Raw genomic sequence first — 22,891 nt, forward strand, 5'->3', positions numbered from 1 at the left:
GTTTGTAGCGGCACTGTAACACCAAGTTGAAAGCTATCTAAATGTCCATGACTAAGGGATGGTTAAATAAATTACAGACCTTTCACACACTGCAATACTTCTGTGAAGCCACTGTTCTAAGGAATGAGGTAGGTCAACATAGACTGACATGTAAAGATGCTCCACAATATTTCATGAAGTGACTTATGAAACAGTATATGTGGAATGATCTCAATGTTTTTAAAATGACATAATGCATAAATGTATATTAGAAGAATATACATTGTGCCTATCTCTAGGGAGTAAAAATATTAACTTCAAGTGTTCATTAAATTCCCTCTAGGCTCGTGATTACATCTATAAATCTAAAAAGATTTTCAAGCCCTTAAAAAAACAACAATCATTTGAGAAAAGACCCAATTTTTATAAGAGCTGTATGCTTCCTCCCCAATGCCCCAAAGGACTTGCCCAAAGTCGAGAAGTCAAGTGGGTGCAGACTCTGTCCTTGCCCTGCAGTATGAGGTGACATCTCCTCTACACAGAGTTCTAACGCTTGTGAGATTAAAATTCACAGCTTGATGACTTCACATAACAATGGGGATCACGTCACTGTATGGGAAGACAAGAACACACAAAGCAGCTAGTAAATCTGTTGTGTAAACCCCCAAAGAAAGAACCTGAAATAGGCAGAGCATATTCTCAAAAGGGGATCCTATGACAAATTACAGTCCACACAGAAATATAAATATGTTAACAGTTGACACGCAAACATTCCCATAAGCCCTGCCAACGAGATTCACTCATCAGCTCCGCACTGTCTTTACTGGCTGCTGAGGAAGACAGGGACCAGTCAAGCCGGCAAACCCCTACTTGGCACATGAGATCTGGCCAGTTGGCATGAGAGCCCTGTGGAGATCCATGGGCCCTGATGGCCCAGGAGTTAGAGCAGCTTCTTCATTCACCTCCAAGAAAGCACTGGTCTCTTTGGGAGAAGTGGATTTCTTCTTAAAGCGGGCTTCTACCCTTAAAGCAGGGTTCTTTATTCTGTGTTTGTTCTTCAGTGTCCTCTTGTACATCTTATATGCTAGGTGTTAAAACATACCAGTATTAAAAATCACGTTAGCAAAGACTATAATCTGGTGACATTGTGCACTTGTCAATACTTTGGGGGTTTGTTTGCTTTGGATCATCTATGTATAAACACACGGGAAAAAGAAGGGGAAAAAGGAAAAAACTACAGAGCAAAATAATTCAGTGTATCAAGATGGTTATTTCTGTCTGGAATGGACCTTTTGCGATTGAGACATTCATCAGGTGGCTGACAGCTTGTCCATCCATCTGTCCGTCTGTCCATCCATCCATCCAGTCAGTCAGCAATTCCTGTGGAGGGCTTACTATGGGTCAGGTGACCCCCCCGGGTGCTGGGAGGTAGCTGGGAATGGGCCAAGCATACTCCTTCCATCACAGTCTCACCATGAGAAGGAATTAAAACCTGGATCTAAGACCAGGAGTTTTATTCTGCTAGACTTTATCTTGTGGGAAAATTAAACCCCAAGTGTTCCTTATATTAATTGTCTGTAATCAGTATATAATTAGTTATATCAGTAATCATTGAGCCTTACGTTCTGTGACAACAATAAAAAATTTACAATGGCCAAGATTAAAATATATGTATGTTTATGTACATATCTATCAATATATATATTTTAAATTTACTTTCTGTGAACCTACATAATGACTGCCTGCAAAATGATGTATTTTTGGCTGTAGGGATAGATAAGCATATATATATATTTTAATATGTATTATATTTCATAGTTAAAAAACATGTCACAGACATTCAGCACTATTCTTAGTCACAGAAGTACTGTGAAATAACATTTGGAACACTTTCAAGGCTCTTAATAAAACAAAACAAACGTCATTTTTGAGATAAATAATTGTTCATGGAGAGTTCTGATAGTGCATTGTTTTTGTGAAGATTATTTGTTTATAATTATAAGCTCACTTTCACAGGTTTTTAAAAATATTTTTCTGTGAAACTTCCACTTGTGGCAAAGGATCTTGTTTATACATTTTATTTTCCCCAGAAGTGTCGGGCTAAAAATGTATCACAAGGGCAGCACATGTATATTCAGATTGAAAAAGGAGTTAGTAAGCTGGGTGAACAATTTTCAGTCAAGTCCACTCAATGGGGGCTTTACCTACCTGCAACAATGAGAAACCCATCCAACAGCTGGAAGAGTCCATAGGCCAGTGGGAAACTAAGCATCTGGACTAATTGCTCGGCAGTGAAAGATAAGTGCAACATGGTGATGCACATCTGAATATTCTGAGCTCCAGTTTCTAAGGAAATCGTCCTGCACCTACCAATGGAAAAATTTTACATACTAGCAATAAGGAATAAGGAGTATTTTTAAATTTTACGTATAGCGATAAGTGCAAGCTATGAGCTGAGACCACTAAAAATGTTTACTCATTCAATAATTATTTGCTGAGTGCCTACTCTGTAGGTGGCCTCTTGAGAGGCACCTCCGAATAGGGCCCTACGAACCCTGCCCTGAGAATCGGGGTGAAAAGACAAGATATACACATAGAAACAGCACAAGACAAAGTATGATCGAAGGTCAGGGAGATGCTGTAGAAATTCAGAAAAGTGGCATAAATGGTTAGAGAAGGCTTCACAGAGGAAGGGTGAAACTAAAGAATGGAAAGAGTGAAAGAGGCATTTAATGTGGGGAAGTGATTGAAATTAAAGTTCTGGGGACACGTATGAGCTTGGCCTATTCAGTAAGCATTGCTTATGCTCTAAGCCAACCTGCGGGGAGTGGAGGATTGAAGGAGATGAGAATGGAAAGTTGAGTCAGATACAAAACAGTATAAACTAAACAACACTTGAAAATAAACATAAAAACCCTACATGAAAACAAAATGTCTAAAACAGTTTCTTTGGTGAAATGGTTTAGTAATAAGTTTTTTATACTTTCTACTTTTCTATATTTTATTCATTTTCTAATTACAAAGAAAAAAGAAAAGAAGAGAAAAGAAAAATAAACCTCACTTGAAAAGGAAAGAGCAGGAGGGAGAAGAAGGAAAACCTAGGCAGGGCCTTGGAGGCTGGGTTAGGCAGTTTCATCTTCTCCAATTTATTGAATACAAAGGGCGTCTTGAGGTTTTTACAGATGGCAGAAGAGAGGAAAGAGATATTTGATAAACGGGCTTCTCTTTGCAGACTGGACTGGTATGTGGAGGTAACAAGGGTGTGGAATGTGGGAGTGAAAATATCGTCACTAGTACAGGGCAAATTCAGTGGCTCTTATTTTATTTCTAGTCACCCTGTTGCATGCTACGCTTTCTCCAGACCACCCTCACTTCTTTCAGAGCCCTGTCCATAACCTGACAAGATTAAGTTACACAGCTGGACCTCACACCTGGACCATTCACAAAGCAAATGCAGTATCTCAGTCCTGATCTTTCTCAAGCCATCAGGTGTGGAAAAAACAAGATTGTTGACTACACTTTGCCATAGGAATACCTTCTCTCCAGATCCAATTATATTTCAACTCCTCAACAGTCTGTGTTCCTAATTACAGTCGTCCCTCTGTATCCGCAGGTTCTATATCCACGGATTCAACCAACCTCGGATCAAAATTATTTGGGAAAAGAAAAATTCTACAAGGTTCCAAAAAGCAAAACTTAAATTTGCCATGCAGGCAACTATTTATATAGCATTACATTAGGTATTATAAGTAATCTAGAGACGATTTAAAGTATATGGAGGATGTACATAGGTTATATGCAAATACTATGCCATTTTATAATAGGGAGTTGAGCATCCTTGGATTCTGGTATCTGCAGGGGGCTCTGGAACCAATGCCCTGTGGATATGACTGTACTGCCCTAAGGCCCAAATCTCAAGTCCACCACATTCTGGCTCTATGAACTTGGTCAGGTTACTTAAGTTCCCTGAAGGGTTTGCTCATCTGTAGAATGTAGAATGAGATACCCAGAGTATCTGCCCCTCAGACTTGTAGTAAGAAGGAAATGAGATCCCTTGGCAGAGCCTCACCAAGTACTTGGTTACCACCCTAAATGTTCCCCAAGTGGACAACAATGTAAAGCCATTAAAAATTTCCCAAATGCCACCTTGGGAATTCAACTGTATGGTTTATATTTCTTCAATAATTCTTTTCTGATTTTAAAAGCAGTATGTACTCATTGAAAAACTTAGAAAATATATAAAGGAAATATTAAGAAACTAAAATTACTCTTAATCCCACTACTCAAAATTAAACAGTATTAGTCTATGGTATATTTCTTGCAGTATTTTTCTAAGCATAAAATTTTTTTTCTTCTACAAAATGGCAATCAAAATGCATAGTTTTCTGTTCTTTTTTAACTTAATTTCAAGTATTTTCCAAAAGCATTAAAATTAGTGGATCATATTCCGTCGCATAGACACAGTCATGAATTAAATATCTCCCTTTTGTCAGATATTTAAATTGTTTCTATTTTTATATTTATAAAAACCACTGCAGTTAACATCCTTGCACATCAATATTCGTGTGCTTATCTGATAGTGCTAGCTTCAGGACAGATTTCTAGGAGTAAAATCACTGAATTAATAGCTATAAATATTTATAAAGCTATTGATATGCCTTAATTGCCTTCCAGAGAGTTTATGCCAATTTATGTTCCCTCCAACACTGTATACTAATGCTCATCTCATCAACAGGCATAGCAATATGGAGTATTATCATTTTTAATATTTTATAGTATTAATATATTATATGCCCTACCTTGTAATGACAATATTTAAGATAAATTCCTATCATATTTCTCAAGCTTTTCCTTTCTCTTCTTGCCCTTTATAATTAGAACTTTTTAAAAATTTGACACAGTGGATAAATGCCTAATCTCTTAAATCTTGCTCATGCTCTAGAATGATCTCTGTATTTAGTGAAACCATCTCACTCATCCTATTTCACTATTAGAATAAGAAGTGTGTCCAGATTACAAGTGGTGTTAATACCCCAATCCTAATTTCACAAATTACAACTTCCCATCAATTTCACTCTTTCATTTACATAAAGAATTACTATGATCTTTCCACTCTCTCTCTTTATGACGAGTTGTCCTGTTCCACCCACCTTGTAAGTCAAAACTCTTTGTGCTTCCAGACATAGCCAGGCGGCAAAACCTGCCAATGGCAGTGTGTTTAATTTGTCCTCCTTATAAAAGTTTATGGATAATTTAACTGTACCTCTGCCAAGATTGGTGGGTAAGAAGTGCCAGGAGAAAGCCTGTGACATGGCCAATCAAAGGAAAGATGAAGCTGATGGTCAGAAGAATGATGTCTGAATTCCAAGATCCTTTCGCCAGCACCACACCAGCAACTGCGACCACCAAAAGGAGGACCCCACCAACAATGGCTCCAACCTAAGGCAAACCAATAAAAGGTACAGGTAAACATCACAGTCTTTTTGCAAAGTCCATCACTGCTCCAAAAGCCTTGGAACCTAGAAGGTTTTAGAACAAAGAGAGGACTTAGAGACCATCGAATCCAATCTCATTTTACAGAGAAGAAACCTGAGGTCCAAAGTGGTCAAGTGACTTGACTGAGCTAGATTTGATGAAGCTCAACACAAATCTAAGTCTTCTTATTTTATGATCAGTATCTTCTCCTCTCAAGTGGAGGATTCTGCCAGGATTAGGTAGTGGAATTTTTCGTGGATAGGACAAATTTGTGAAATAAGTGAAAAATCTGATAATAAGCATCCAACACCTCTATACACAACCTTGCAGGGCCCGCGCTGGTAACCTCTTGCCTGAGATCTGCCCTGCCTGACCATCCACCACTCTCTCCCTACCACCCCTTCAACCATCAATGACTTCTTGACTGCTTTGCTCCCTGTTCTTCTCTCCTCCAAATGAAATTTACCCATTCTTCATTAGACAACCTGAGCTAATATTAATGTAAAATGAGATACTATTGAAGATACTGATATCTTCTCCCAAATGAATACTGTCTCTTGCTTTTGTTGTTTAATAGAAACAAAAAAAAAATCAACAAAAATTTTTCCCAGTGGTCTGAGTTTTAAACCAGATAGAGAGGAAGCAAGACCCAGAATATGTGGGGGAAAGTCAGGATCTTGGCAAGCTCCCATTCACATCATGTAAACAGCAAACTATGCGCCCAATTCAGCATCAACCTTGATTTGAAGTGATTCAGGGTGTGGAGGAAGACGGTCATGGGGAACCAAAACAAAATAAAAACAACCCAATGTACCAGAGATGTGTTCTGGGATCATTTTTACTGCTCAAATACAGGGAAAGACTGGGCCTCTGCCTAACGGGAAGATGCTGGAACACACAAAGGCCTCTGATTGTAAAAAATCCTCTGTCAACTTTCTACCAAGAAAGGGATTTCAAAGTTTAAAATTTACCAAAAGCAACTGAATCAGAAAATGAATCAGATCTAAAATTAGAAGAGGACTAGGAACAGAAAAGGAAGACATCCCAAAATAATGATAAAAGTGTCCTAGTTTTAACTTAGGTGCTCTAGACTATTTATACATATTATTAAATATTTTCTGCCACGGCACCTATGGAATAGCCAAATGGTTTTTTGTTTTTTTTATTTGTGCTGGGCTCAGCTGGGTAGTTCTTTGCGGGGGTGGGGGGGGGGTGGTTTATTTATTTATTTATTTATTTATTTATTTTTGGCTGTGTTGGGTCTTCATTGCTGCACGTGGGCTTTTCTCTAGTTGCAGTGAGCAGGGGCTACTCTTCGTTGCAGTGCGTGGTCTTCTCATTGCAGTGGCTTCTCTTGTTGCGGAGCACAGGCTCTAGGTGCACGGGCTTCAGTAGTTGTCACACATGGGCTCAGTAGTTGTGGCACACCGGCTTAGTTGCTCCGCGGCATGTGGGATCTTCCTGGACCAGGGCTCGAACCCGTGTCCCCTGCACTGGCAGGCACCAGGAAAGTCCAGCCAAATGGTTTTTAATTTGCTCTTTACAGACATACAGAAAATGTATCTGATTTCTCCACTGACACTGATGGCCTAGTAGAGGATCTGGAAAAACCAAAATCATTATTTTTTTGTTAGATGCCCTTTTAAGAAAGTAATCCAAGATACAGTACTTGAAAAGTAAGAGGTTCCCATGATCATACTCTCTCCTCCTGTTTTGTAAACAAAATTATAACCACACGCTGCCACACTGGAAATTTTCTCCTACTGAAATAACAGTAAAGTCACCATGTGCAATCCGGATGCACAGCATCTAAGCCCTCCTCCAGCTCCCTGTGCCCAGCTAATTTGTCTGCTTGTCAACCCCTCTTCTCGTTCTCCATCTCATTGGAGGACTAGCGGGAGTTGTTCAGTCTTATGCCAAACTGGGGAAGCAGCATCCATTCGTGCGGGCAAACGGAGTGGCATGTTCTGTCAGGTAGAGCCAAACATCAAGAGCTTAAACTGAACCAAACCATAAACCCCAAACTAAAATGAACTGACATTTATTTGCCAAACCTCCAATTAGCTCCAAATGTCTGTCTTTACAAATGTAAAAACTAACTAAAACATTTTTTAAATCTTCATGAAAGCAGTATATAATAAAAGTATATATCTTCTAAAACAATACATAATCGGAAAAATGGACAACACCCTAGGAGATGGACACCATTGTTGAGAACACCTCCTCTCAAGCCACATAACTTTTTTTTCCGTCTTTAAAAACCTTTTATTTATTTATTTTTTTAAACATCTTTATTGGAGTATAATTGCTTTACAATGGTGTGTTTCTGCTGTATAACAAAGTGAATCAGCTATACATATACATATATCCCCATATCCCCTCCCTCTTCCATCTCCCTCCCACCCTCCCTATCCCACCCCTCTAGGTGGTCACAAAGCACCGAGCTGATCTCCCTGTGCTATGTAAGCCACATAATTTTAAAAGCCATTTAACAAGGACATTGGCTTGTTTCCCCAGCAGACAAAAGACAACTCTGGAAAGTCAAGAGGAGGTAGAGGGTTCCAGTTCCCATCATTCCAGGGCCAGACTCCTCAGTGCGTTCTGGATGATTTCATTCTGACAGTTATTCATGTGGTTAGCAGCCCTTGTTCGTGTGTACAAACTCCATCTTTAGAGGCTCACCCAGGAATGCTTCTGAAAGACAGCCCTTCATCCTGCTGTTCCAGGAAACCAGCCACACTCATAAACATTGGGCCCCATTTCATGCAGACTTGAAGAGCCTTCACTTGAGAGCACCTGTGTGAAGCCTTGTGAACAAATGGGTGCTCTCTGGCCACACGCAGGCCTAAGCTTTTCTGTCACTAAAGCACGAGTTCCATGCTTTGCAGGGTGTCATAAGCCTCAGTGTAGGGGCCCATGGGAGTGACAAAGCAAGGCTTAGAGTGGAGGAAATATGGTGGCTGGATCCAAAAATGCAGGACATGTAAAGAAAATTGCTAGGTGTGGGGCTGTGTCTGACTGGCCCCTTTGTTCTGGTCATTGCCTACGTCTATTTGTGAAGTCTCTGATTCTGAAATGTGCTAACTGTCCCATGGAGTTGCTTACCTTAAGAATAATTTTGGATTGTTTTGGCCACCTATAATTCACATAGACACCAAAGGCCACAGGAATGGTCAGGCACACAAGGGTAATTCCTGAAGAGAAGAAAAATCTGTCAGATGGTATCCCCTCTCACCCTGACCACCCGTTTCTCAACAATTTATGTCTATTTCAATTAGATAAAAGCTTTAATTAAAGATGCATTTTATTTCTGCATCCACCTCCAAAAAAATGTTTTTTAATGTTTAGAAGACAATCTTTGAAGGGTATATGATACCACTGAATGCCATCACAGTCTCTCATTTCTCTCAGAATCCCCCAACAATCACATGGAATTTTAGAGACAACTGAAAATGTAAAGATTAGAAAACAGGAGGACCCTTTTATGTCTGCAAAATTCTTTGGTTGCTATGTATGGGGTCACCACTCTACAACTATAGCTATTATTTCTCTATTTGAAGCCAAGGGGTGATTTGCTTCACAAGGTAAAGAATATCTATTACAAGACAAAAACAGCATTTGTTACAGAAACCAAAGGAAGCTCTCATATTTACAAGTGTAGCCAGGTAACCCAAAGGCAGGTAGAGAAATACATCTTTTAATTAACACAAGTGACTAAAGACAGGCTCAACAGAGCAGAGGTCTACTTGCCAATAGGATCCACCCACTGACATTTTCCAGTGCCACTTTCCAAATCTGCTCACTTGCAATACTAGCTCCAAAGTCATGTGAGTTGCTCATATTTGGGGCTTTAATTGTTTACAAGTGCCTTTTAGAGTATATTATTAAAACAGAATATATTAAATAATTTTGTGATAAGAAAAAGTTGCACATAAAATCATGATTTCTAAATTAAGATTTCACTCAAATTTTACAAATTCAATGGGCTTCACCTGTTATCAGGACATGGCTCTATTCATGGTTCTGAACTATGGGCCATGGGTTGTAAGCTCTCCAAGTAATTACTTGAGACTCCAGATTGACACTTTGGAGTTTACGAATCATAGTTTCTACCAGTTCTCCAAAGGCTCTGATCAAACCAGAATAGACATATCATCTCACCAAGTTTTTCTTCCAAGCCTAGTGAGTCCACAGAGCTCTCAGAGTTTAAGGAGATAATGAAAGAGATATGGGTGTGGTTGTGACATGTGGATATGCTTTAATACTCAATAGGAATCATTTATGTTGATCAGTAAAGAAGTCAAGGCCACAGGTGATATAAAAGGTGGGGCTGAGGGAACTAAGGTCTCATTAGAGCCACTGTGATTCAGTTCACCTGTGGGTCATAATGAGTCTGCTTTCTAGTGAATTATATAAGGGTTGTTTTTTTTTTTAATAAGTAAGTTTTCTGGCTTTGTTTTCAAAAGTGAACCGCTGTAGGGGTTAAGAGCTTGGACTTTGCAGTCAGATTCGCGAGTCAGAATTCCAGTCTGCACTTAGCAGCTGCATGACCTAGGTCGAGTTACTTCACCTCCCTAATTCTGAAAATACAGGATATGGGACTGGTAATAGAATCTATACTGTAGGGTTATTTGGAGAATTAAATTAGATAACATATTTAAACACCTGTATAAAGGAGACACATAGTAAACAACAGCTATTATTATTACCATCACCATTACTATTACTATTTCATGTCACAAGCCCAATACAGACCTATGTTCTGATATGGAATGGTGAGATTCTGCTCAAGATTCCAGGACAAGGTGTAGAGATAAAGGCAGAGTGGCATCATTCCCAGGGCAACCACTGTGGAACAAGTTGTCATACTGATGCTGAAAGTAAAATTAAAGTAGACGCTTAAGAGGGAAAGTTTGAAATGAAGAATTTAGTCCTTACCAAAAACAACTCCTGGGGTACAACTTCTTAGAGATTATGTAGGGTAAGTTACTTGAAACTGCCTCCTGTTTTATTATTCAACAAATGATGACTGTATTTGTGGCCTAGAAAAAGATTTCCTGCAGTTCTTGCCATCTATCAATTAACTCATATTTTATGAGCATTTACTTGTCCTAAACATTCTGCTAGTCACTATAAGGATTCATTTTTTTCCTTATACAGTTCTTTATTGATATATAATTCATAGACCATAAAATTTATTCATTTTAAAGTATCTTTAGTATATGTGACTGTACTATTCTATTTCCAGAATATTTTCATCACCCCAAAAAGAAGCTCCACCCCATTAGCAGTCCCTCCCCATTCCCTTCTCCCCCCAGCCCCTGACAACCAGGAATCTATTTTCTGTCTTTATAGGATTTTGTCCCTATCTGGGTGATAAAACCAGCAACAAAATCAATCAGTAAAACTAGGGGAAATAAGGTAAATGGAAATGAGATATTCTTCAGGCCAACAAAATACTTTATGTTTAAATCACCGGGAAAAATTACACAGTCTGTTTAAGCACATACAAACTGTTTATAGACACGATTAATGTTGCTCTACAGATGAGGTGAGGCACAGGGAACATTATACAACACAACCCAGGGGTAAAGCCAGAGTTTATTCCCTTCAACACTAGGCTTCAAGAGTCTTGGAATGTTTTAATATTCATAGTTTAAATTCTCACAGCAGACTGCCTTGCACATAGTATATGCCCAACCTGTGTTAATGGTACAAATGGCCTAGAGGCTGAGGCTCACTACCTCCCAGCCCAGCGAGGAGGGGAAGGAGACCCTTTGTAGGACTAAGGTCTGCTGCAGAGATAGCAAGGGTCCTCCAGCACTTGATCAGGCCTGCAAGTTACACATCATTCTTCCTCATAATATGAATCACCAATGTTTCCATCTAATTACCCTGTCTATAAAATAATCTGTCTGTGATAACTTTGACATTTTCTATCAGAAGAATGTTTATATTCCCAGCAAAGCAGCAACCATTATACTTCAGTGATATTAAAAATACTCCTTCTGTACTCTCAATCACTGCTGGTGAAATGAGGACTTCCCTGGTGGCACAGTGGTTAAGAATCTGCCTGCCAATGCAGGGGACACGGGTTCAAGCCCTGGTCCGGGAAGATCCCACATGCTGTGGGGCACCTAAGCCTGTGCGCCACAACTACTGAGCCTGCACTCTAGAGCCTGCGCACATAGAGCCCGTGCTCCGCAACAAGAGAAGCCACCGCAATGAGAAGCTCACACACCGCAAAGAACAGTAACCCCCACCCGCCACAACTAGAGAAAGCCTGCGTGCAGCAACGAAGACCCAACGCAGCCTAAAATAAATAAATAAATTTATTTTTTTTTTAAATGCAAAATGGCACAACCCCTGGAGGGAGTTTTGTAATATCTAGCAAAATTACACATGCGTTTACTCTTTGACCCAACAATCGCCCATCTGGAAATCCAGCCCAAAGATGCACTGTCAAATATTTAACTAATTGGTGACCCTTTCAGAAAACCCGACTTAGGTAATTCACAAGTATTTGTATATATCCCTTCTCCTCTTTGTTTTCATTTAAACAATCCTGTTTCATAGCTGCTGTTCAGAGAACAGAGGCTTTGTTGTTTTCTTTTTAAAGCAATCTCACAGTACAACTTACTCTGCAGCTTGGTTGCTTTTGTTTTTTTCTCCACTTAATATAATAGGCATTTTTCAGGGCAACAGATATAACAAACTCATTTTCTTTTAAAGAACTGCAGAGTACAACATAAATATGCCATAATTTCTTGAATCACTCCATTAATGCTGAAAAAATTTTGAGCTTTCTTCCATTATAAGCAATGTATTAATAAACATTCTTATACATATTTCACTTGAAATAATTCTTCTCTTTCTGTAAAATGGATTCTCCAAAGTGGAATCGCTGTGTCAAAAGTTTATGTTTTTTTATTTTAATAGATGCTTCCAGATTATTTTCAAAAAAGCTTGTTGCATTTCACAATCTTGCCTGCACTGGAGGCCATCAATCCCTTTTAATTCTCATGAGAACATTGAAAACTGCATCTCACTCTTCTTTTGTTATACACCTGACTCTCTACAAGGTTGTGCTTTCTTTCAGGTTTATTAACCTCTTGGATACCCCCTCTCAACAGCCTTTCTTGTCTGATTTTTCTTTTCTCAACCTGTAGGAGCTACTTTAAAATTAGGGTACATATCATCAAATGTAATACAAATATTTTTGCCAAGGTTATTTTATATTTTTACTATGCTTATGACTTTTGCCATAATAAATAACACTGAGATAGTCAAATCTGTCCATCTGTCCTTTTTTTTCCTGGCTTCTGTGTTCCTTGCCTTGTTAAAGATTTCCCCCTCTCCTGAGGTTATTCAACTATTGCCCCCACTTTTTACTTTTTCATAGGTTTATGTTTTACATTTATATCTTTAACATATCTAAAATTTATATTTTATATTGTATAAGGTATGAAACTAATCTATTGTCTTCTATATTGAGAGGCAAGTGTGTTAAATTTTCCAAATAAACAATTTTTCACTAAACTGAAGTGCCAACTTCATTATATATTATATATATGTTCAAGTGTGTTCAAAATGTCCTTTTTTCCTAAGCAAATATCAGACTGTTTTAATTATGGTGTTTTCATAGTGTATTTTTGTATACGACAGAGCAGACACTTCCACATAAGTCTTTCTTTTCAAACTTTTCTGAGCAGTTCTTTCATATATTTTACTCCATATGAGATTTTAAATTATCTTATCCTATTAAGAATGCTTACTTTGAGCAAAGTCTTCTTCCTAACTAGAGAGCAGATTAAGGAAGAAAAGCAGCTTGCCACAGCTCTCAAACCTTTGTATTCATGAAAAGTGTGTGTCTGGAACACTTTTCCAAATTCCTAGTCTATGATAGTGCTACATTCATGGCTCTTCATATCACCATATCCTGAAAGGAATTCCATATTACATCACTTTGATCTTGAACTTCTGGAGAACTAGCAGAGTATTTTCCTCCTCTATGGCTATGGCTCAAACACCAGAAAGGTAAGATTCATAACTGTGGGAAGCAAAGTGTGAGATTATATCAGACTGATTCTATATCCTTGATTACATAGGTTACTACTTCCACCCTTTATACAACTTCACACCCATAATGTTCACAGTAATGGTCAAGGAAGGCAACAGATGACCCTGGTGCTCTCCCAAGCTGGAAAAGCACAAGTGAACGTGTCTGAATGCATTGGATAGTCACACCTTTGTTTTACTGCCATGAAATTCCAATGTAGCATAAACAGAGGATGTGGTCAACTGGGTCTCTTGGCTGTTCACAAGTATGGAAATTGTTGGCAAAATCTGATTTCAGTATAACAAGATTCCACTTGCACTAAGAAGAATGGCATCACCATCTGCAAACTATTACAGAGAATAATGGGACAGATTCAGCAAGTCTGGACAAACAGGTAAATCCTGAACCTCCTTTAAAACATGGAAATTACATATATATGCATTATATTAAAATGTAGTGTCGATAAGTATACCATTTTGCAATTGGGGTTTAAATTATACACATGTTGTTTTAGTTTGAAACCAATAAACTCAGGAACTCTGACACTCAAAACTATGAAAGTACACGCTTGCTTCCCCACTGAAAAAAACTTTTAAATTATCTAGGTAGTCAGATGGACACGGAATATGCTATGAGATCAGATCAACAGACTTGGCCCCAGAGAAGAGTTCAAGGCCAGGTTTTCTATCCCCAAATATAAATGTTACTCCCGTCTGCTGCTTCTCAAGAATGGTAACCAGCATTGATTGAGCATCACCTGCTAAGTATCAGACCTCATTACATACGTTTTCTCTTTTCGTCTATAAAACAACCCTATGGGTAGGTATTATTTTCATTTTATAGACAAGGAAATTAAGGTACATAGCATTATAGAAACACACTAAGTCACATGGATTCAATCTAAGTTCTGTCTCTCAAGATGATCTTCAGTTCTCCACCAGACCCTGTCAGACAGATCTGAAGAATCTGAAGTCCTATTTTCAGGGCTTCTGCTGAAGGATCAGGAGCTCCTTTAAAGTTCAAAAGTCAAAATTGGCCACTGAATCCCTCAGGCTCTACCACCACCAGTGGTCAGAATCCTTTCTCTGCCGCTGAGGACACAAACACGTCCTCACGGAAGAATAGACCTCGTATATCAAAAGTTATCAAACTAGGGCTTCCCTGGTGGCGCAGTGGCTGAGAATCTGCCTGCCAATGCAGGGGACACGGGTTCGAGCCCTGGTCTGGGAGGATCCCACATGCCGCGGAGCGACTAGGCCCGTGAGCCACAATTGCTGAGCCTGCGCGTCTGGAGCCTGTGCTCCGCAACAAGAGAGGCCGCGATAATGAGAGACCCGCGCACCGCGATGAAGAGTGGCCCCCACTTGCCGCAACTAGAGAAAGCCCTCGCACAGAAACGAAGACCCAACACAGCCATAAATAAATAAATGAATGAATGAATGAATGAATGAATGAATGAATGCAAGCAACTGTCTTTGTCAAAAAAAAAAAAAGTTATCAAACTAGAGTTCCCTGGTGGCCTAGTGGTTAGGATTCCAGGCTTTCAATGCTGGGGCCAGGGTTCAATCCATGGTCAGGGAACTGAGATCCCACAAGCCACACGGTATGGCCAAAAAAAAAAAAAAAGTTATCAAACTAAAGACAGTGGGAACTGTCCTGAGTTGTACCAATAAACTGATTGCATTTCAAGAGAAGTTTTTGTAACACACACGAGTAATCAGAAACTTTCCTTCAATCATTCACCCTCATCTATCAAGCCCCTGCCACCACCAGGCTGGCTCTAAGCACGCAGAGGAACAAGCCCTGGAGGAGCTCAGAGACCTAGTGAGGCTGAAAGTAGCCCAGCTACTGCAGTGTCCTCTGATAGATGACAAGAAAGCATTGCATATTTAGTGCTATGTGACAGAGGAGCGGCATCTCTGTCAAATAGTTTCCAGAAAAACACTAAAAACTGGGGTGGGAGAGGGGGATGCTTAGACTTTATAATTTGCTTTTCTTTTCCTATTGTCACAAAATACTTAAAACTTAAAAGAGCCTCAGATCCATTTCTGGTTTATACCCAAAAGAACTGAAAGCAAGGACTCCAACAGATATTTGCACACCCACATTCATGGAAGCATTATTTACAATAGCCAAAAGGAAGAAGCAACCCAAGTGTCCATCAATGGATAAATGGGTAAATAAAATGTCTTATATGCATACAATAGATTATTATTCAGCCTTAAAAAGAAAGGAAATTCTGACACAAGCTACAACATAGCTGCACTTTGAAGACATTATGCTAAGTGAAATAGGCCAGACACAAAAGGACAAGTGTTTTATGACTTCACTAATATGAAATACCTAAAGTAGTCAAATTCATAGAAACAGAAAGTAGAATGGCGGTTGCCAGGGCCTAAAGGGAAGGAGGAATTATTGTTTAATGGATACAGAGTTTCAATTTGGGAAGATAAAAAGTTCTAGAGGTTGATGGTGGTGATGATTGTACAACAATGTGAATGTACTTAATGCCACTGAACTGTACACTTAAAAATGTTAAAATGGTAAATGCTATGTTATGTATATTTTACCACAATAGAAAAAAGACACATGACACAAATGAACTTATCTACAAAACAGAAACAGACTCACAAACATAGAGAACACACTTGTGATTGCAAGGGGGAAGCAGGCAGGGGAGGGATGGATTGGGAGTTTGGGATTAGCAGATGCAAACTATTACATGTAGAATGGATAAACAATAAGGTCCTACTGTATAGCACAGGGAACTATATTCAATAACCTGTAATAAACCATAATGGAAAAGAAAAAGAAAAAGGGACCTCAGAAAGTCTAACCCAATGATTTTACAAATGAGGAAACAGGTCCAGAAAGGTATGTTCAAAGACACATGGCTCCTTGAGCACAGACTAAAACACAGGCCCCTGACACAGTGCTCTTTTGCCCGACCCATATAATAATAATAATAACTCATACAGCATTTCGTGCCAGTAAGACTCTAAGCACTTTATCTATATTAACTCATTCAATCCTTACAACAATCCATGAGGTAACATGTTTCTCCCTATTTTAGAAGTGAGGAAACTAAAGCATAGAGAATTTACATAACCTGCCAAGATGACCCAGTTAGTAAGGGATGGATCTACTTTCTGGCTCCAGATTGGTGCACTTAACTACGACACTGTACTGCCAGATCTCAGTTTTCATGTCCTACTGTCCAAGGCAAGAATTCTGTCCATCCTTAGTATAGTAGATTGCAAAAATGTCCCCAGTTCTTTCTCCCCCTCTTTTCCATGCCCTCTGCACTGTGACTTTGCAGCTCACCCCATTGAGAGGCAGAATCTACTTCTCCAGTCCTTGTATCTGGGCTAGCCTTGCAATCTGCATTAGCCACTGGAATGTGGTGGAAGTGATGATGAACTGCTTTCAAGCTCAGGCCTCAAGAGACCTTGTAAGGTTCCCAGACACTGTCATGTGGTTAGGTCTAGGCTAGCCTGCTGGAGAATGAGCGGCCACAGGGAGGAGAGCCCAATTGTCCCAGCTGAGGCCATCCAAGATCAGTCCACATTTAACCAGTCCCCGGACATGTGAGAGAGCCCTGCCAAGATCAGCGGAGCTCAGTCCAGGGGCAAGATAATTTTAAGGCTCTTCATACGTGTAGGCCAACTGTTTTCCAGAACAGTTATAATGGATGATTGGAGGAGACAGATCAGGCCAGTTGTCGTTGCAGGCTGTGAAGACAATGGGCAAAAGAAAGTTGGAAAAGTGTTGGGTATGTTTAAAGAACAGTTAATAGGGACTTCCCTGGTGGTCCAGTGGGTAAGACTCTGTGCTCCCAATGCAGGGGGCCGGGGTTCAATCCCTGGTCAGCGAACTAGGTCCCACATGCTGCAACGAAGATCCCGCGTGCCACAGCTAAGACCCAGCGCAGCCTAAATAAATAAATATAAAGTCTTTAAAAAAAAAAAAAAAAAACAGTTAATAGTCCATTTTGACCAAAGACCAGTTATGCTTAAGGGGTTAATGGTAAATAAACCTGCAGGAGTCAGTTAGACCCGGCTTAGGTTCTACCCAATTTAACAGGTGTTGAGAAGCCTTTACATGTATAATATGTTCCTTTTCTCTTCACAACACCATAAAGGAAGTACTATGATTTCCAGGTACAGAAAGAGGTCCCAAGTCAGGATATAAAGACAGGCAGTCTGACCCCAGAGCCTGCCTTATCCACTTACTACAAAACCATGAAGGAAAGACTGAAGGTAGAGAGAACATTGTGAAGATACTGCAATTGGCCAAGAAAGAAATTGTGGTGCCTGACCTGAGGTGATGGCAGTGGACAGATAGGAAGCAATAGCTATGGGTGACATCAAGAGGGTGGGCTACAGTACTAGCCAGAGGACTGACTAAAGAAAGTGAAGCATGAAGGGGAGTCACGGGGTGGGGAGGGACTGCTAAGACGATGAGTCCAGGTGACTGGGAGGATGACTGGTGTCAGCATCAGATACTCAGAATGCAGAAACTGGTTCAAACATGTTGATTCTGAAACTCCTTGCTTGTTGTGAACGCATGGCGAACTGCAAGTAAATTGAATGAAGCACGGAGTTAAGGCATGAGAAACACATTTAGGTTTAGCGCTCATCTCAAGAGCACTAAATCTAAATTTCCTCATTTGTAAAATGAAGATGTTGTACTAAATCCTCTTGGATTTTATCCAGTATGAAAAACAAAATTTCTATCAATGACTGCCTAGTGAGTTTTGCTTAAAAGTTATTTTTGTTGGTAATCAAGTAAGAAAAACAAAATGAACTTGGAGATTGTTTCACTTGATAATACTGAATTTCCTATTTGCAATTTTTACTGAGAATTAAGATGTATTACTCTTGTATCTATAAGCTTTTGAAAATCTAATATTTAGTCCCCATTTTAAAATTTCATTTCTTAGAATTTAAATTTTATGCTTGTTTTTTGTTTTGTTTTTTGTTTGTGAGGCTCAGAATCAAAATTTTATAAGAAAAATGGGAAAGTAGCTAATATTTACTACATACCTACTATGTGCCTGGCATCCTGCATACATATTTCCTCCTTAAAATACATCTTTGTGGGGAATAGGTAATTTTAACCTGTTTTACAAATGAAGCTTATAGGTTAAATAATTAGACCAAAGTTAAAAGCTAATTAAGGGAAGTAAAATGAGCTTTATCTTTTATAGACTTCCTATTAATTGGTGTTTTTATTATAATTTTGGCTAATAAGAGATGAAGGTAATAAATATTCTCTTTCCCAGAACAGAAGTGGTTGAGAACACTGCTTAAAGATTTATGTTCCTGCTCAGAAGATCTAGTTGTGTTAATAAATGGCATTGAAGAAAGTGCCTAAATTGCAGACTGATGAGAAACAGATGTGCTTTTAAATCTGAGTTCTGCCATACTCATTTGTAGCATTTGGCAACATACTTAACCAATCTGAGACACAATTTTCTCAGCTGTAAAATTCAGAATAATAAAAGGCCATTTACAAGGTTATTTTGAGAGCCAAGAAAGAAGGGAAAGAAAATACATGAAAGCATAGACCCCATGCCTGTCAGGGTACTTAATAACTGTGTTTCCTTTTTCTTTCCAAAAACTTTCAGGCCCTGGAATTTATCACTGTTATATGGACTTTGTGTAAAGAATATTTTTCATTTCCCAATTATTACGTTAATGGTCAACTTCATTGAATTTGAATTAGCAGTGCACGTTAGGGTTTTTTTTTTAATTTAATTTAATTTATTTTTTTATACAGCAGGTTCTTATTAGTTATCCATTTTATACATATTAGTGTATACATGTCAATCCCAATCTCCCAATTCGTCACACCACCACCACCCCACCCCCCGCCACTTTCCCTAGGGGGGTTTTTTAAATTAGCGATGCAAGTGATTCATTTCAAATCTTTGATAAGTGGGTAACTAGAAACATAGCCATATGAAAATTAATTATTGGTCTGTTTGGCATGAACCCATTAAAATTTATAGGTGAAATAAGTTCCATATGCTAAACATTCAGCACATGCAGGAAACTAGAAACCCATACCTGCAGCTGACTCACTAATGTCAACTCCCAGCACGGTCAGCACCTCTGATTCATTCATTGTATAATAAATCTCAACTAAATGACATACACATCAAACAGAGATTTAAATTTATAAGTAGTTCTTTCCCTGGGCAAAAGGTGAAACAGTTTGATCAGAAGTAAGCAAAGATTCTAGAAAGACCACTGTTTTTAGCCCTGTCATTTTCTCCAATTGTGACTCCTCTATTTTTTCCTCAAATGCTCTTTTCCCCATCAAAACAAGTACTCCAAAATACATGTGATTAATTCAATCTCATTAAAATGTAAATGAATGATAAAGCTTAATGCTTCCCGGGGTATTTATCTACACCATAATTGGAAATAAGGTCACTGGCTTAAATGAAAGGAATGAGATTCTAGTAATGAATGTTAAACATCTGCAAAACAACAAGAAAGAACAGTTTTAGTCATAAGTCTTTGTGTTGCTCCCCAAGTCAACTCAATAGCCACTTAAAACAGGATACATCTATCACATACCCCTAAAGCTCCCTTATCCAGTCCCCCAAAATACTGATCTCATAAAGTAGATGCTCGGGCATCACTTGCTGATTAGAGCCATGAGGCCCTCATTCTGGTTATGCCGCTGCCACCACCACCACTACAATAGCTACCAACCAGTATCCTTAGCTTCCTGGGATTCTGAACCTATGTCCTGGGAGACTGTGAAACCAGGACTGTTGTTAAAGCCGTCCGTGTGGGTGAGAATGAGTTCACGCCTAGGAAGGGCCGTGAGGAAGGAGACCTGCTTTCACTGTTGCATATGAACCCAACCCCTCTACTCAGAAAAGTAGTTGCCAGTAAAACAGAGGACAATCACAGCAAAGTAAATTTTAAGTTCAGAAAGGAAAGTCCTTCTGGGACCGAACAAGTCTGTATAAAATGTTTCCCAATGGAATGTCTACCTAGATTGGCAGAGTTTTTAACGCAAAGGTGTCAGTCCCCCCCATCCCCACCCCATCCCTGGCAGAGTGCTATCAGGGGAAGACAGCTGAGCTTCCCTAGTGTAACTTACCTGAGATCCATATCTCCATCAACCCAGTAGGTGAAAATGTTCGAGATGGTTCCCCCTGGGCAGCACCCCATGATGAGGATAGCCATAGCTTGGACTGGCTTCAGAGAGAAGTTGATGACCAGGAGATAGGCAGTAAGAGGCATGAGCCCAAACTGGCAGAGCAGTCCTACAGCAATGCCCCAGGGTCTCCTGATGTGCGACCGGAGCCTCCGGATCTCCACAGAGCATCCCAAGGAGAACATGAGCAGGCCGATCATCACGGCTGACACCACTGTGAAAACAAGTTCCAGGTTCCCATAGACCTCCAGCCCCACTGGCAACTCCTCCTCCGAACTGTTGGCAGGGCAGGCTGAGCTGCTGGAACAATTTGCTCTCATCTCCTTATTCCTTAAGGCAGCATTACAAATGAACATCTGCCGCGATGGCTGAGCAGGTCTATCCTGCCACGTTTTGTAATAATTCCAAGTCACACATGGAGGATCATTCCAATAGCTGTTGGCCAGTCAGGTGATTCATCCTAATATGATCAATTTATTCACGAGTGGCATTATAATAGTAATTATCATGGGCATGAAACATATAATAAACTGTGGTAAGTAAGGCTTTCCACTTCTGTTCTTACTCACCAGTGAATATTCAAGTGAAATGAGACAAGCAAACACTGTCAAGTGGAGCAACTGGTATGCCGTCAGAGATCACATTGCGTTCCAGGAGAGAGGTTGGATGGCAAGGCATAATTTCTCCAAGTTCAGTGGGGATTTCCAAAAGCTAGGATGCAATGTTCTGCAGAGACAAAGGCTAACTCTGGAAAAAACAAAGGCAGCTAAGCCAAAGCCACACCTCTCAGCATTAGGAAAACTTTTCTGTTGAAGACATTAAAACAAAAGGCCAGTTAAGGAAATGTCAGGAGGGACTAAGGATAATTTCAAGAGAGCTTTGGAATTAGTCTCACTTTTTCTTCTTTCTATTTCTATTAGAATTTGTGTCTAAAGCCAATAATTAAACACCTGTAAAAATAATGATATTAAGCACCTGATTTGTCTCATGAAACATGTGGAAACTCACTTCTGAACCCAAAATAATTCAAGGGAGCTGTCACTTTCTTTTTGTGATGCCTCACCCCAGGTCTTGTAGTGAGGTCTGGGAATTCAGCAATAAAATGTAGTAAAGAGCTTGTCCGGAAGGCTGAAGACAGAGTCTGAGGTCAGCCTCCGACTGCAATGGCCCGGGGCCTGTCTGTGTGCCTTAACCACATGGACACATGTTTTGTTGGCAAAACCAGACAAGGAAAATATAGTTCCATGAAACTGAAGCTCAAAAACAGCAGATGCCACACCCCTTCTCACAGAAAGCAGGAAGTGTATTTGTGGGACAAAGAGGGATACTAGCTATGCATTGTTTATTTTTGGATTAGCAAATTATTTTCCATGACAAAATGCTCCAGGCATCTTTGCTGTATTAAAAACAAGTTGAATACAAATGTAAAATGAAATCTAACTATTTGCAGAAAGTATAAACTGCCTGAGGCAAACCCCCCTAAAAGCAGCTCTGAAGGTAGAACCTTGCTGAAGGTCATCAGAGGTCAGCATGAGGACCTGCTGCCACCAATTCCTGTTTTATGCCCGAGAACAAGCCAATGTCTACACCAAGCTTGGTGAGCCTGTCAGGAGGCAACCCAGAACCATCTATATGTGTTCATGCAGAGCCAAGCAGAGAAATGGACACTTAGGAGTGGGTTAGGTCTCTGGAAAGCTACATGTTCCCAGCTAAATGATGCTGAGGGGTGGTCAAGCTGAGGAGAAATGGAAGAAGGAGAGAACTAACATTTTTTGAGCACCTACTAAGTGACAGAGGCATGCTAGATACTTTACACATATGTGGCTGTGTCTGGTGAAGCAGAAGGTTTTTTTTAACCTTATTTAGTAAGAAGGTATCAGATTATTTCTGTCTGGATAACGTCAAAAAGTCCCTTGGCAGTCCTTCTTTGTTCCCGAAATAATCACTTGAATGACCCTTCTTAATTATACAAATTTAGGTTTAGTAAGCCATTCCTGATAGATGATGAAGTGATAGGAACTTTGGTGATTTGCTTGGTACTCAGCTCTAACAGCTTGGAGGAGGGGGCTAAATTTGCAAAGTGGACTTAAGGAGTCTCCAAAGGGGAAGGTGTACTTGGCCACTTGCCTTTTGAAATTCAGTGTTAGCAGAATTTCTCAAATGAATTAGGATGATTACAACTGAGGTCCACTGGTAGAA

General features: G+C 39.6%; 1 protein-coding gene across 1 annotated transcript; it reads right to left on the minus strand.

Annotated features, from left to right (window-relative positions):
* Window positions 1–845: 845 nt before the first annotated feature.
* Window positions 846–21,048, minus strand: SLC10A6 (solute carrier family 10 member 6). Its single transcript, XM_061192491.1, has 6 exons — window positions 20,636–21,048; window positions 10,210–10,328; window positions 8,560–8,648; window positions 5,243–5,418; window positions 2,188–2,345; window positions 846–1,063 (listed from the first exon to the last, which is right to left on the minus strand). Exons 1-6 carry the CDS (start codon window positions 21,046–21,048, stop codon window positions 846–848), a joined length of 1,173 nt encoding a protein of 390 aa, XP_061048474.1.
* Between the last annotated feature and the right edge of the window lie 1,843 nt (window positions 21,049–22,891).

Source organism: Eubalaena glacialis, chromosome 5 (genome assembly GCF_028564815.1).
Source record: "Eubalaena glacialis isolate mEubGla1 chromosome 5, mEubGla1.1.hap2.+ XY, whole genome shotgun sequence".
NCBI lineage: Eukaryota > Metazoa > Chordata > Mammalia > Artiodactyla > Balaenidae > Eubalaena > Eubalaena glacialis.